Raw genomic sequence first — 15,506 nt, forward strand, 5'->3', positions numbered from 1 at the left:
TACTGGACACTTAATTATTCTAGTGAAGGACTTTTTTTTAGTATATGAGTTATGCAATATTTTTCCTTTATCTCAATGTATATATACAGTGGCAATTAGAAATTACTTACATTTAACTGATTCCCTGTATTATACATTTCAATCTGGCAACTCTACCCATGATCTTTTTGAAATTTCTGACTATTGATAACCTTCAGGGCTCAGTCAAATATATTTAACTTTAAAATAATTTTAAAATGACAAGTCCCAGCTTCTTATGATGACACATAAGCCCCTTATCATAGAGTCTCTGCTTCCCTCTTTAGCCATATTTCCTGATATGTTCAATTTTCCTACATACTTGTATTTTGTATTTTGCTTTCTTCATAGAGTTGGTACATTTATAACAAGAACCTTTTTAGATCACAAGATCAGTTTTTTTTTTTCATTTGTTCATGGTGCCTCATATTTATCAGGCCCTCAGTAAACACTTGAGGAATAAATGAATAAATATTGACAATATATCATTATAAGTTGCCTAGGATACTAATGTTACTGGTAAACTCAGGCTTTATAAACCGTTATTTAAAGCTAAGTTATAAATAAATATAAACAGTATACTTTCATATATAACATTGCTCTGTATTTTCCATTAAAATATTTAATAAGATGGAAGCTCCATATAAAATTAAGTACATCAACTAAAATTAGGAGGTTATGCCGGCAGATATCAAGAAACTAAAACCACAGTATTCCCACTCTGAAGCTATCAAAGGCATTTGCACAGAACCTCAGACTCTGGGAGATGAATGTAGGATATTTTACTTTCTTTTTTTAGGATAAATCAAGATGAAATCTGGAATGAAGAGTCTAAACTAATTTCCTTGAAACAATTTCTCCCTATGAAGTCTAGCATGATTAAGATCACTGACATCTGTTAGGGATTATGCTCCTGGAAAAGCACAGCTAAAAGAATTAACTCTGATAATTTTTCTCTGTGTAAGACATATGCCAAACATTACCCATCACAGGAAAAAGTGGACTTACTGTTACAATGGGAGACATTGATATGTTCAAGATCTTTCATCATTTCAACTCCCACTTTGGTCCTTCAAAAAATAAGACAATAGATTAGCCTGTTGTATGTTCACATAGCACAGGCACCAGGCAACACTTGCTTATTTTTAAGCAAGGATAGTTTTAACTTTCTTTAACTAAAAATTATTATTTCTGCTGTATATTTTGGATAAATTGAGTACTGTAGATAAATTAGGATTTTGAAAGGTTTTCTCTCTTGCTGGGAGCACCTGAAGTCCAGGGCAACTCTACTCATCTGTCACATGTAATGATATGCAATAGTGTGTCATAGAATTTTAAATTCTTAATATTATTTAGTCTGCATAATCTCTATGTGCCTTCACATCACCTATTCAAGTTCATGTAATACATTTTTAAAATTATTGTGAACCTCTAATTGGTCAACCTAAGTTTTATCTCACCTAATTTCTCCAGCACAACTACCAGAGCACCCTGTCCAATTGCAAATGCAACTGCTTTATTCTTTAAAAACCTTGATTGTCTCCCTATCACTGCAGGAGTCCAGGCTCCTTATCCTGGCACATAGACCCCTTATCACAGAGCCACTGCTTCCCTCTTTAGCCATATTTCAAGATATGTTCAATTTTCCTACATATTTGCTTTCTGAGGATCATGTGAAGAAAGGTAATGTATTGTCTGTGTTCACTGCTGTATCCTCAATATCCATCAATGTGGCTGTCAGAAAGTAGTGTTCACACTGATGTGTGAATAAAAGAACACTGTATTTCTTTCCTCCACTTGATGAAGACTAACTGACTCTTCCTACTTCAAACTTCTTTTCTTACCTCTACCCTCTCTTTTCTTCAACCCAACATACATTATGTGTGTAAATAGAGGCAGGCAGGGAGAGGTTATGGGGAGGAGGGCTCAGGTACCCAGTACAACAGATGTACTCTGTTCTCTGCTAGGGGGGTATTTTAGGCCCAGTCATGAAAGGAAAGGGTAAAACATAGTCTCATCCTTGCTGTGATTTAGACATGAAGATGATTAGTGCTTAGAAGGAGATTAAAAACAAAACAGTGAGTACAGAGGGACTCCTCATGTAATTGTGTTTTTTTTTGTGTGTGGTCTTTCCTAGGACTCTCATCATTTCCTCATTGTGGTAGAGGTAGTGAATATGATACTTTAAAGAGCTCTGCTGATGTTAACATTCAACATCTCTTTTAGTTATCTGGATAACATCTATAAATACTCCACAAAGGTAGGAACAGTTTTCTCCAGTTTGGTCTGAAGTCTCCACCTGTGACTCCAGCAACTTAGAACTAAAGTCAGTTCTTTCCCTTCCCTCCCACTCCAGCTCTGCTTTCTTTCTCTCCTTCTCTGCCTCATTTCAGAATTGTGAATAGTTTGAGATTTTGTGAGTTGAATAGATATCAAAATTTGGAAAACTGGGCAAGATTCTGGAATGCATTTTATTTTCCAGGCTTGGTCTCCGCTCTAATTTCTCATAATCATATTTTTTTGAAAGCTTAAAGAAAAAAAGAATCTGAGCTTGACTTTGAAATTTTCTAAGAAAGAAATTGCTCAGAATATAACATTGTACTGTCACCAAATGAAGGGAAAATAAGTCATCGTGGCATAGTCAAACAGAATTTGGCAGACTGGAAAGTGAAAAGGAAGTAGACTAAGGCTTATGGAAAGTTTGAAAATGAATAAAAGATTCTAGGACTAATAGGTGTCCAGGCTTGGCTCACAGTTTTTGGATTTGTGATGACAGTCTCCTTTTGCAAACCATCAAAGTGGCCCATGAAGAAGTCCTGATAGTTCATTCTCAGGAATGAAGTGTTTCCCATTTCAATGGAGAATAAGGAGATTAGAGAGTGAGCATCTGTTTGTGAGTGGGGGAGAAAAGCATAGTGTGGCTACAGCCAAGATGGATAGGGGAAACATGGGCACCAGGGTTAGAGGAGTCTGTTCAACCAGGGCTTCCAGGAACTGATAGGTCACAATGTGGAGAGGTAGAAGGACTCCTCCACCATGAACACTGTGTACTAAGGCATCTCTGATCATGATATCAACTGGAGATGACCCACAGGAGTTGGCTTTTTAGAGAGATTGCTCAGGCTGCAGTATAGAGTGGGTTCAAGGAGGATGTGATTGATGATGGGAGGGAGACCAAGTGGGAAGCCATTTCAGTCATGTAGGTGAGATGATGATGGTCTCAACTTGGTTAGCAGCACTGGACATGGAGAGAAATGGATGAATGAAAAAAAAATCACTTAAATGCTAGAATCTGTGAAATATGACATGGGAATAAAGGAATATGATCTTATGATATGCTTATCAAGGAATCCTTTTTTGGTGATATATTTGAACATACAGCAGAACTGTTTTCCACGGAGCATATTTTTTTTAAAACCTATGTCTAAGTAAAATATATGGTCAAATGTGACAATACTGGTTTCCTTTAGAAGTACAGGTATATATATATTATATAGTTCCAACTTATGTAGCCCGCCTTGAGCCTATTTCAATCAAAATGCACACTATGGTGTGCTGTCATGGACACTGGTCTCCATGCAGATACCGCATGTTTGGTTATAACCTTTAGAATAGAGGAGGCATCTGAGAAGATCATGCTTAATATTGAGATAGGCAGTGTAGCTCTGCTTGGGGACACCACTCATTGTATTAAAATATACTTACTTATGGAAAAGCCTTTTTTCCTTGACAGAAAGATAAGAAATTTCTCTATTCATGGTGGTCACATGGGTCAGGGCCTCACAGGGCATGTGTTGAGGCTTCATGCAGTAGAAGGCTTCCTGGTCTCTCCCATACAGGTAGGTACACAGTTCAGAGCTAGAGTTTAGGGTCAGGCCACATTCAGTGAAGACTTGGGAGGTGCCATTAACAAATTTACCTTTGAACATAATTTTATCATAGCCTTGGTTCCTTGCCCTCCAGAGAGCCGACACCCCTTCACTGGGGTGGATGAGCAGGAGAGACAGAGAGACCTGGCCCTCCCAGAACAGAGTGAAGCTGACAAGGTAGGTGCCATTGTTGAAATCTGTCACCTTTCCTGAGGCGCCTGCCTTCAGGGCTGGGGAGGACATCCTGGCCCTGAGGAAGTCCCCTCCATATTCCTTCCTGTGTCCCAGGTGGTCCCTGGCCTCCAGCAGGATGTCCAGCTGGTCCCCCCTGCAGTATGTGTCTCTAGGGTTGAGGAGGGTGGCTGAGCTGTGTGTGGCACTGGTGGTGGTGGCCTCATGGGTGAAGGGTCTGGGCGGGATCAGCTGGTCTAGTTTCCCCAGGATCTCCTTTATTTTCAGCTCAGTTTCTGTTGGTGAAGTTTCCCCTTGTTTCTTAGCAATACGGTTTCTCAAACTGAATGAGCACTGAAGAATTGAGGAGAAAAGGATATATTTACTACCAACAGATAATAAGGCTTGCTTTTCAATATAAATTAGCATGATTCATTTTATAAATTTCCACATGATTAAGTTACATATCAGTGATGAATTCAAACTAGTTTTCACTTATGAAATTATAGGAATTGATTTCCAGGTAATGTGACTTCCTCTGCTGCCAACAGATAGTTTCTTTGGGGGTCACTGGCTTATAAATTAACTGGATAAAATAAATATCTGTATTTTCATTATTTGATTTTATTGTTTTCACTTTGCCATCTTTTCATTTATGTTTTTCTTATAAAAATCTTATAACCATATTATACACAATATGAAAAACAGAGCAAATATTATAAAATATCATCATAAGTTTTGCTGTCCTTTTAATACTGTATATTTTAATATTTTCATTCTTTTCCTGTCATATGTATGTTTTACCTATTTGTAATCATATTATATATGTGGCTTTAATACTTTTGCAAGTAACATCATGTACTATAAATGTTTTAATATTGTTACATAATTTTTATGACCATTATTTTTAATTGTCGCATAACATTCCATCAATAACATGTAACACAGGTGCACAGCTTATGATATTGGATAATTGGATTATATATACTTCTTTTCATTTTACTTAACACTTGAATATTTTCTCCCCTTTCATATAAGGATTCATGATTACATCTTCATGACAGATTCCTGAAGATGAAATTACCAGATCATTTGTTACCGAAGTAAATATTAAAGAATAGTTTTATTCATTTTGACTGGTGAATTCTAAAGATTATATTTTATATTATCATCAGCAATACGTAAGACTACCTTTATGTTACATCAATATCTCATTGATCAGTCTAGCAAATAGAATGTAAGGGCTATAAATAATGTTTCTTACCTAAAGTAAGAGACTTAGTCAATTGAAATATTTATCTACCTAAAAATAAAGACTACCATATGTATCTGCATAATGAAGTAACTAGAGGGAATGTTTCTACCAATTTAAAACCTGTTCAGGTTCCAGGAGTTTCCCATGCCAGAGAGGCCACTTACCAGAGGCCTACATGAGAACAGACTAAAATCGCTCAGGAGAACCAGGGTTAGAAGCCTACCCCTGATGTTCATTGACTTGTTTGATTTTTGCTTTGTTCTATTTTCTAACAATAGACTGCTGTTTGATATATATATTGAACCTAGTATTTCCTCTGTTACAACTTTTGTCCAGATTTTCCTGGAACAAGATATTGAACTGTGCCCACATAATTACACAGCATCATGTACGTCTTAGTCTATAATTAGATAGCTGTTTGGATGAAAGGGTCATACAAAATTCAACTTCTAATTAATGATTCTGGATAACCCAAGGGTTACTTAGAGAAAGGAATTATCCTCATATATCACAGTTACATTTTTTTAAACATTTATTTTTTAGTTGTAGATGGACACAATGCTTTTATTTTATTTTTATGTGGTGTTGAGGATCAAAGCCAGTGTCTCATGCATGCTAGGTGAGCTCTCTTCCTCTGACCCACAAGACCAGCCCCTCAATTTAAATTTTTGATTAAGTTATTCAACACTGTTAATAAAACTGATTTTAAATTCGACCAGTGAAAATGGAAAATTACTATTACATTTATTTTAATATCAGTATGTTTTCAAATTTATTTTTCTTCCAATAGTTGTTTTACTAATGTATTTTTTTCTGAATTGCCCCAGTTACCTCACTCTTTTAACAACCTGTTAAAACATAAACACACACACACACACACACACACAAACTAGGATTGCCATGTGGAATGTTTGTAGGTATCCCCATCAAAAAATATTCATATATTGTAGCTGTATCCTGCAGTGAAATGCTTTCAGGAGGTAGAGAACTTTAGGGAGGTGATTAGACAAGGCGGTAGGGCCCTTATGAATGAGATTAGTGCTTTTATAAAATAAGACACAGCAGAGAAACAAAACAAAAATAAAAGAGATCCTGGAGAGCTCATTTGCCCCTTCCACCACATGAGGACACAATGAGAAGATGACTGTCTGTGAACCAGGAAGCAGGTTCTCACCGGATATTGAATCTGCCAGTGCCTTGGTCTTAGACTTCCTGGCTTCCAGAAATGTTAAATAAATTTCAGTTCTTTATAAACCACTCAGTCTCTGACATTGTTAGAGCATCACAAACAGACTAAGACAAGGGTTTTATACAAATATACACATGTGCACAGGCACAAATTTCTCATATATACATACATGTACTTCACATATATACATATATTAATATACATGTGGACCCTTTTTAGAAAACCTTTGCTCCCCTTGATTCATCTAACCATATATCACCAAGTTAGTACATAATCCTTTTCTCTTTCATTTTCTCATACAATATCTTCCATTCACTTGCCAAAGATTTTGAAGGACCTGGCTTCTAGTTCACTTCATTACTGAAGCCCTGACTTCCTCTAGGTACATGGCAAGATCCATGGAGGCAGATCCTCTAACACATAGATTCTTTTTGCTTCTGAAGGTCTCAGACGTCATATGACATATGGCAATTCAACTTCTGGTAATCCTGCCCAACTTAAGTACAATCACACTTTTTCTTTCCTACTTTCTATACTTTTTTTTCTGTCAGCTTCTTTTGTAAAAATTTAAATGTATTATAATGTCTCCCATATTATGGAGAGAAAACATTTAAGCCCCTTATTCTCCTTTAATGGCTACCGTACCTTTTGTTTGTCCTGTACCCTACCAATCAAGTGTCTCAAGAAATCTCTTTTATCCCCATTCTCTCTCACTCTCTCCTCAGCCTTCTTCTTATTTTGCTCCTCAGAGTTATGTCATTAACAAACTTTTTCTTCTCACTCTACAGCTCACCCACGGGAATGTCTCGGACTCCAGTGACTTCAGCTGCTATTTATAGTCTAATACTTTCTAAATCTAATATTTTCTAAGCCAGGTCTTTTTCAGCCTTAGGTCTGTTTATTCTACAATATATAGAAGCAACATCTTCACTTACATCACTATAATGGACCTAGACCTAGACTACTCATAGCTAACTTTATCTTCTCTCCTCCAAATATATTTCTCCCAGTGTGGTAGGAGAACTTCAATAAACGGCCTCACCAGCCAAGCAGTTGTACAAACCTGGAATATAATGCCTGGTTAGCCCCAACTCCTCCCCTCCCACAGTCAGTCACTCTTGCTGTCAATTCCATTGTTAAATTCACTGACTTTTCTCCCTTTTTATTATTAGGACCTTATTTCAAGTCACATTACCTCTCAGATCAGATCTCCAAACAGTCTTTCCTTACTTAGTTATTTACCATTCATTAAGCATCTACAGTATGCCAGACACTGTTAATGAATGAATAATATGTAGATTCTTGCCTTCCTGGAGACCAAGATAGATAATAATCAATGAACACCATAAATCAATAAATTATATAGTATAGTGAAAGTGAAAAGTAGTATTGCAACATAAGAAGTCAAGCAGAATAAGAAGAATGCAAAGAGGTTGTATGGGCTGATTTTAGTATTAAATAAAAAGGTGTACTAAATGGACGGAAGGAGGAGAAACTGGAAGCAAGATCAGTTAAGAAAAACTGCAGAAAGGGGAAATGTGAGAAATGTTAACTGGGCTACTCAGAAAATGATAATTAAAAAAAAATTAAACCCTGAGATAAAGATAGAGAACTGAAATAGAGATTTAATTGAATTAGAATATCCAAGGCCAAGGGAGGAGAGAACCTTGAGGTGGGATGCTTGGCAGTGCCAAGTGGTACAGAGATTCACCTGTCTCCAAAACAAACAGTAATTGTGCATATATTGTCAAAGAACTAATGCTGAACAGAGAACCCTCTCCTCCACATTATCTGCTAAGATCACATGTTTTAAACATTTCTTTTCTTTCTTTCTTTCTTTTTTTTTTTTTTTTTTGGTACTGGGGATTGAACTCAGGGGCACTTGCTCACTGAACCACATCCCAAGTCCTATTTTATATCTTATTTAGAGACTGGGTCTCACTGAGTTGCTCAGTGCCTTGCTTTTGCTGAGCTTGACTTTGGACTTGTGATCTTCCTGTTTCAACCTCCCAAGCCACTGGGATTATAGATTTGCTCTACTGTGCCAAGCTTAACTTTCATTTCTTGCCCCCATAATGGGGAACATTCAAATAAAGTCACTGTGACTATCTATGAAATTCTGAAAAAAATCTGAGACAATTCCTACCTTTGTGTGGCCTGTTGAAGTGAAGTAAATGACCCACAAAGCTAAGATAACCATTAGCATCAGCATGCATTTGTGAGGTTTGGCATTTGAAAACAACATGAGTATCCTAGAAGATAAATAATCGCATTAAGTCAAACCAACATGATGTATCTCTGTACACTTTGGTTCCTCCTTAGTAATTTTCACAACAGGGTAATGTTGTCCTGTGTTTGCAGAAAGTTCATTTATTCTGGAAATCAGAAACAAAGTTCTTCCCTGAGGCAGGAACACAACTATTTGAAGGACTCCTGGCTGCTGACTCTCAGGTTAATTCTCCAGGTATGGAGGCCCATCAGGTCATACCTTCTTCTCTCATCCAGGACTTGGCATGGACAGCAAGGAGTTAGCAATCAGTCACTCAAAGAGATACTTTTCTTTTCTGCCCCCTTTCCTGTCATTAGAGCTTACCAGTGAGGTCCAAAGGTACACACCTATGGGTGACTATCTGCTTCAGCATATTCTCAGATTCACCTGTACCAATTTCAGCTGTCCAAAGAGTCTGCTTGGTCCAAGAGGTCTTTGCATTTACTTCAGGGTTGGAGTTTCCTTGTAAACTTCATTGATTTCTCTGAGGCCACAGGAAGCTCTGAAGTTTGCTTTTAGAGAAGAACATCTCAGGGCAGGGCAGGCTCAGTCACCTTTGGCAGAGGCTTCAAGTACTCACGCCACGCATTTCCCTGGCTTCTTTGTTTAGCTGTCATGTTGGATCAGTCAGTTATGCCACATTTGGCAGAAGCACCCGGAAAATTGGAAAGAAGAAAAACACAAGCCCTATCCTGTTTCTGAGCCCTATCCCAAGAATTGATCTGGCTGGCTCTTCACAATATTTGGATGCTTTCCTTATACGTCTCCTTATACAAGGGCTCAACATCACTGGTTTTATTAAGCATTATGACAATAAGGGTTTAAATGAAATCTCAGGCATAAGGGGAACAATCAATAGATCTAAATCCTACTGCAACTTGCCTAAGGTAAGAATCCAAAAGGGTAAACTCTGAGGACGTAGGTTTCATGACCATCCCGTATCCAGTGACTTTCAAACTCTTACACATCCTTATTTCTCTTCCTGGTTTATATCATGAAAAACTCATCTGTCTTTGCTAGTGTCATATTTATGTCCCCATAGGAATGGTTTAGATATCAGATGTCAACCAAAGCCCATGTTCAGAGTGAAATGGTTACATTAAGAGACTATAAACTAATCATTGGATTAAGTGGGCAGTAACTGTAGCCAGGTAGGGTGTGGTTGGAGGATATAGATTTACATTTTATCCTTGGTAAGTAGAGCTTTTCCTGATTTTTAGTTTCCATGACTTTCTGTAATAGTATTCTGCCTCCCCTCAGGCCCAGGGCCAGGTAGTCAGCCAATCATGGTCTGAACCTCTGAAACCATGAACCAATATAAATGTTTCTTCCTGCATGTTATTTTTGTCAGGTCTTTTGGTCACCATGATGAAAAAAACTGACTGAAACATAGGAGGAAAAAAAATTGACCTTTTGTTTGTTTGATTGGTTGGTTTTTATGTTTTATTTTGTTTTAGGATTGGCTTATTTCACTCATCATTATAGTCTTCAGATCCATCCATTTACTGGAAAATGTCATAAAGTTATTCTTAATTATGGCTGAGAAATATTCCGTTGGGTATATATACTACAATTTATTTATGCATTCATTGTGTATTAGACAAAGGGGAATAAAGGGAAGGGAAAGGGATAGGAAAAGGAAAGACAGTGGAGTGAATTTGATGTAACTTTTCTAGGTACAAATATGTGTATACCACAGTGAATGTCACCATTTGCACAACCACAAGAAATTAATTTAAATTAATAATAATAACTGCAAGGACACTCGCAGAGTCCACGCTAAGTCCAAGGACCACATCACACACCAGAACATCACACAAGAGATTTATTGTTGGTAACACGAGGTATAGCTTTGACAAGGCTGTCCCTCTGAGGAGAGTAGCAGTCTGTTGGCACTCACAGAGCAGCTTTATACCCCACAACAGGAATCTCAAAAACTACTAAAGAGTTTATGCTGGGGTGGGGTTAATGATTTTTTTTTAAAGAAGGCACATGTTCTTACAAGAAGTTAACAGCATTGCCTCAGAATCAAAACTTTGGAACCTCTAGATAAAATGGCTCCTGACCTAAAATGGTGAATCTGATGCCAATATTCCTCTCTTTTTGTTTTTATAGATACCTGGGCTGGGGATGATGCTCTTTCTTCTCTCACTTCTTCCTGTTGGTTAAGGGCAAAGAATTTCATTTCTATAAAGGTTGTCAGGGAGGGTTTTAGGTGGGAGCAGAGTTTCTGGAGTCAGGGAAGTTGACCATGAATTGTAGGTCTCAGTCTTGGGTATCAAGGGCTGGTAGTCTTTCTAGGTGGGGACTATCTCTAAATCTTTAGGGTAGGACAGTCCAAGTTAAACAGGTAAAAGTATGAGTGTCTGGGTCTGTTCAGGTGAAGACGAAAATTATCTAGGATTGGGGTTGTAAGAAAATGGAGAAGAAGACATCTTTTAAATCCAGAAGTGAAAGATGAGTGGTGCATGAGGGAATGGTACACAAGGGTGTATATGGGTTGGGAACTACTAGATGAATGGGGATTATTCTGTATTAATGAGGCAAATATCCTGTAGGAGTCTGTAGGATCTGTTTGGCTTCTTGACTGTTAGGATAGGTGTGTTAAAAGGGGAGATCGTTTTGTGTAGGAGGCTTTTTGGGAGAAGATCAGAGATTAAAGGTTTGAAACCCTTGAGGATGAGACCTTCCTACCTAATGGACTCAGTTGACTGTAGGGATCAACTGTAGCTCGGAAAGCTGTGGTTGGGAGTGCAACAGGAACCCTGGGAGTGCTGGACATTCAAAACGGTCACTTCTTGGGACTCACAGGGCATTTGAGTCACCCAAAGGCAGGGCCCCTTCCTGGAATCAGCCAGTGGTGGATGATAAGCGGAGTCTCAGTGAAATGAAAGGCGAGTTCGTGTGAGGATGGCCTAGGACAGAGTATCGGATCACAAAGCAGCTCAGATCCCCAAAGGCAGAGCAAGGTCATTGGGATAGCCCATCCAAGCATGGGTAAATGACAGAAAGATGAATATTGGGAAGCAAGCAGGGGGTGGGAAAAGGAGAGGTAGTGGAATAGGATACATTTCCTGCTTGTATAATTATGTCAAAATGGATTCTACTGCTACATCTAACTAAAAGGAACCAATTAAAAAAATTGACTGAAACCACATTAAAAATGACAACTGGTCATAGAGATGCTATCTTCCAGGGGACCTGTTACCCCCATGTCACAATTAACCTTATTTCCTTTGGATATAGACCCAGGAGTAGGATTTCTGGATTATATAGTGGGGCTGTTTTTAATTGTTTGAGGAATTCCGTATTGCTTTCCCCACTTGCCACAGGAGTGCCCCGGGGTTTCCTTTTGTACCCATCTTCATCAACATTTACCTTTTGTCTTTTTTATAACAGCCATTCTAACACAGTGTGAGGTGATCTCCTCTGTTACTTTAATTTGCATTTCCCTGATGATTAGTGACATTGAGCATTTTTTCATACATGTATTGGCCATTTATATTCCTTCCTTCAAGAAATGTTCATTTAAATCCTTTCCCCATTCTCTAATCACATTATATCATGTTTTTTGTAATTGACTTGAGTTCCTTAGATACTTTGTGTATTAATTCCCTATCAGATGTATGGATTGCAAATATCTTCTCCCATTTTGAGGCTATCTTTTTATTCTCTTGATTGTCCCTTTTATGTGTGGAAGCTTTTTAGTTTGGCAGAAGTTTGTCTATTTTGGGTTTTGTTGCTGGTGTTTTGGGATAATATCCAAAACACTCAGTGACCAGGCCAATGTCAAGAAGCTTTTTTCTGTCAAGAGATAAATATGTTGATTTCTTTCTGAGCTCTCTATTCTGTTCCATATCTGCCTGCTTTTATGCATGTACCATGCTGTTTTGATTACTAGACCTTTGTAATAGATTTTAAAGTTAGGTCATGTGAGGCTTCCAGGTTTGTTCTGTTTACACTCAGGGTCTTTGTAGTTCTGTCTAAATTTTAGGATTGCTTTTTCATTTCTGTGAAAAATATCAGTAGTATTTTGGTTGGAATTGGATCAAATCTTTAGACTGCTTGGGTAATATGGACATTTGAACTGTTAATTCTTTTGATTCATGAACATGGGGTATTTTTCCAATAACTTATATCTTCAGTTTCTTTCATTAATGTTTTATAGTTTTTGGTGTGCATATCTCTTCACTGCTCAGAGAAATTTATTCTGAATTTTTTTTTTCATTCTATAATAGTGGGATTATTTTTCAGATAGCTTATTATCAGTGTATAGATACTCTACTAATTTTTGTATGTTAATATTATATCTTACAACATTACTGAATTTGTTTATTAGTTCTAACATTTTTTTTGATGGAGTCTTTAGGGTTTTTAACATGTAAGATTGTCTCATTAGATAATTTCACTTCTTCCTTTCTGATTTAGATGACATTTATTTCTTTTTCCTGTCCAATTTGCTCAGCCAAGGACTTCCAGCAGTGTTATATGAAGTGGTCAGAGTGTGCCGCAGTCTGGCTGGGCACAAAATAACTGGGCGGTCATGAGCCACTTGTAGGTTCAAACAGGAACTACTTTATTACTTGAACCCAACGGGAACTCTCTAGAACTCCACGGAAACTCTGGGAGAACCAACGGGAACTCAATGGGAACTCCGCGAGAACTCAACGGGAACTCCGTGAGAACTCAAAAGTAGCAGACACCCGAGGAAGCAGGAGCTGTCTTATTGCCGGCCAGCAGAAGCTTATATACACAACCGAATACACAACTTGTTTCAATTTAGCATCATCCAGCTACAGCAATCAGTCATTATCTTAATAATTATACACAGCTTAACTTTATCGCCATCATCCCAATGGCTCGCTGGCGTCACCGCCCAACCACTCCTTCTGGCAAAATGCCAGGCGCCATTCCGACTTGGCTGTGGCTCTCAACAAGAGTGGGCATCCTTCTCTTGTTCCTGAGCTTAGAAGGAAAGTTTTCAACTTTCATTGTATTGAGGTACATTCCTTCTAAACCCGAGTCTTGATCATAAAAGGATGTTGAATATCTGGTCTGATATTTTTTACCCTTTATTCTGTTAATGTCCTGCAATACACCCATTGCTCTGTGTATGCACAATTAAACTTTTCTCCCTAGATAAATTCCACTTGATCATGGTGACACATCTTTTTAAAGTGCTGTTGTACTCAGTATTTTGTTGAGATCTATTCTATGTTCAACATGGATACTGGCCTATATTTTTTTCCTTGTATGTCCTTGTATGGTTTTAGAAGTAAAACGCTGGCCTCATCAAATGCTCTTGGAAGTATTCCCCCTTCATCAATATTTTGAAAGACTTTGAGAAGGTTTTACATTATTTCTTCTTCAGTGTTTGATAGAATTCAGCAATGTAGCCATTGAGACCTAAGCCTTTCTTTTTGGGGAGATTTTTGTTTACTAGTTCAATCTCTTCATTATAGATCTAACTAGACTTTCTACTTCTCCATGCTTCAGTATGGGTAGTTTGGGTGTTTCCAGGAGTTCATCCATTTAATAGAAGTAATCCAACTTGTTGGCATAAAATTGACCATAATATTTTATAATTTGTTATGTTTCTATGATATCAGTTGTACTGTTTCCTTTTTCACTTCTTATTTTATTTGAGTTCTTTTCTTTTTTCCAATGAACATTTATCAAGTTTATTTGACTTTTTTAAAAAAATCTTAATTTTTTTGGTCTTTCTATTTCTTTTCTAGTATCTGTTTAATTTTTTTTGCTGCTGTGATCTTTATTATTTCCTGCTTTCTACTCTCTTCAGGCCTACTTTGTGATTATTTTTTTGGATGAGTAATAGTAAATTTGGGGGGATTAGTTCTCTCTTATTAAAGGATAGTTAATTTTAGATGTCAAGTTGAGTGAATTAAGGAATACCTAAGAACTGGTAAACCATTATTTTTGTACATGTCTGTAAGGGTATTTCCAAAGATTAGTGTGAGTAAGTGGGTCACACCTAAATGTGTGGGGTCATTTTCCAGTCACCTAGGAGCTAATAATATAGGACAATGGGAGAGAGAACACAAGTTCCTCTTTCTTTCTCTGTCTCCCTCTCTGTCTCTTGGAGCTAGGACATTGCTGTTCTACTATAGTCTTTGAACATGAGAACTCCAGGCTCTCCAGTTTGGGGCTTCAACCCTTTCACCTAGCTTCCTCCAGGGTTCTCAGGCCTTCAGCCTTGGACTGAGAATTTCACCATCAGCTTTCCTGTACTGAGGGATTTCAGACCTGTACCATGTCATGCTGTAGGTATACCAAGTTCTCCAGCTTGCAGACAACCCATTTTGGACTCCATAATTGCATGATTGGGTCCCCTAAATTCCCTCTCATTCAACCATTATATTTGCAAGGTTTACATCCTTGGGTTGAATCAACTGCAAATCAAAAACATTTAAAACAAAAATCATACTAAATTTGTACATTGTTTTCCTTGCCTTTATTCTTGTCATCATTTATGGTACAATATAACAACTATTTATAAACATTTCCATTGCATTTTTAGTCTGTGTAATCTAGAGTTCATTTAAAGTATATGGGAGCATGTTCACAGGTTATACACGAAGCCTGCACCTTATATATAAGACACTTGAACATCTATGAATTTCAGTATTTACAGGAAGTCCTAGAATCAATCCCCCTTAAAAAATCAAGGAACAGCTATGTGTGTGTGTGTGTGTGTGTGTGTGTATGTATATATAT

General features: G+C 37.5%; 1 protein-coding gene across 1 annotated transcript in view; it reads right to left on the reverse strand.

Annotated features, from left to right (window-relative positions):
• Positions 1-278: 278 nt before the first annotated feature.
• The window catches only part of LOC107145676 (NXPE family member 1-like), a 32,150-nt gene continuing 16,922 nt past the window's right edge, over positions 279-15,506 (reverse strand). Inside the window, exons 2-3 of the mRNA XM_048795751.1 lie at positions 3,724-4,412; positions 279-1,088 (exon numbers count right to left, since the gene is read on the reverse strand). Coding sequence (XP_048651708.1) covers positions 998-1,088; positions 3,724-4,412 — 780 coding nt within the window. The 3' untranslated portion in view covers positions 279-997. The remainder of the gene's footprint in view (positions 1,089-3,723; positions 4,413-15,506) is intronic.

Source organism: Marmota marmota, unplaced genomic scaffold (assembly GCF_001458135.2).
Source record: "Marmota marmota marmota unplaced genomic scaffold, marMar, whole genome shotgun sequence".
Lineage (NCBI taxonomy): Eukaryota > Metazoa > Chordata > Mammalia > Rodentia > Sciuridae > Marmota > Marmota marmota.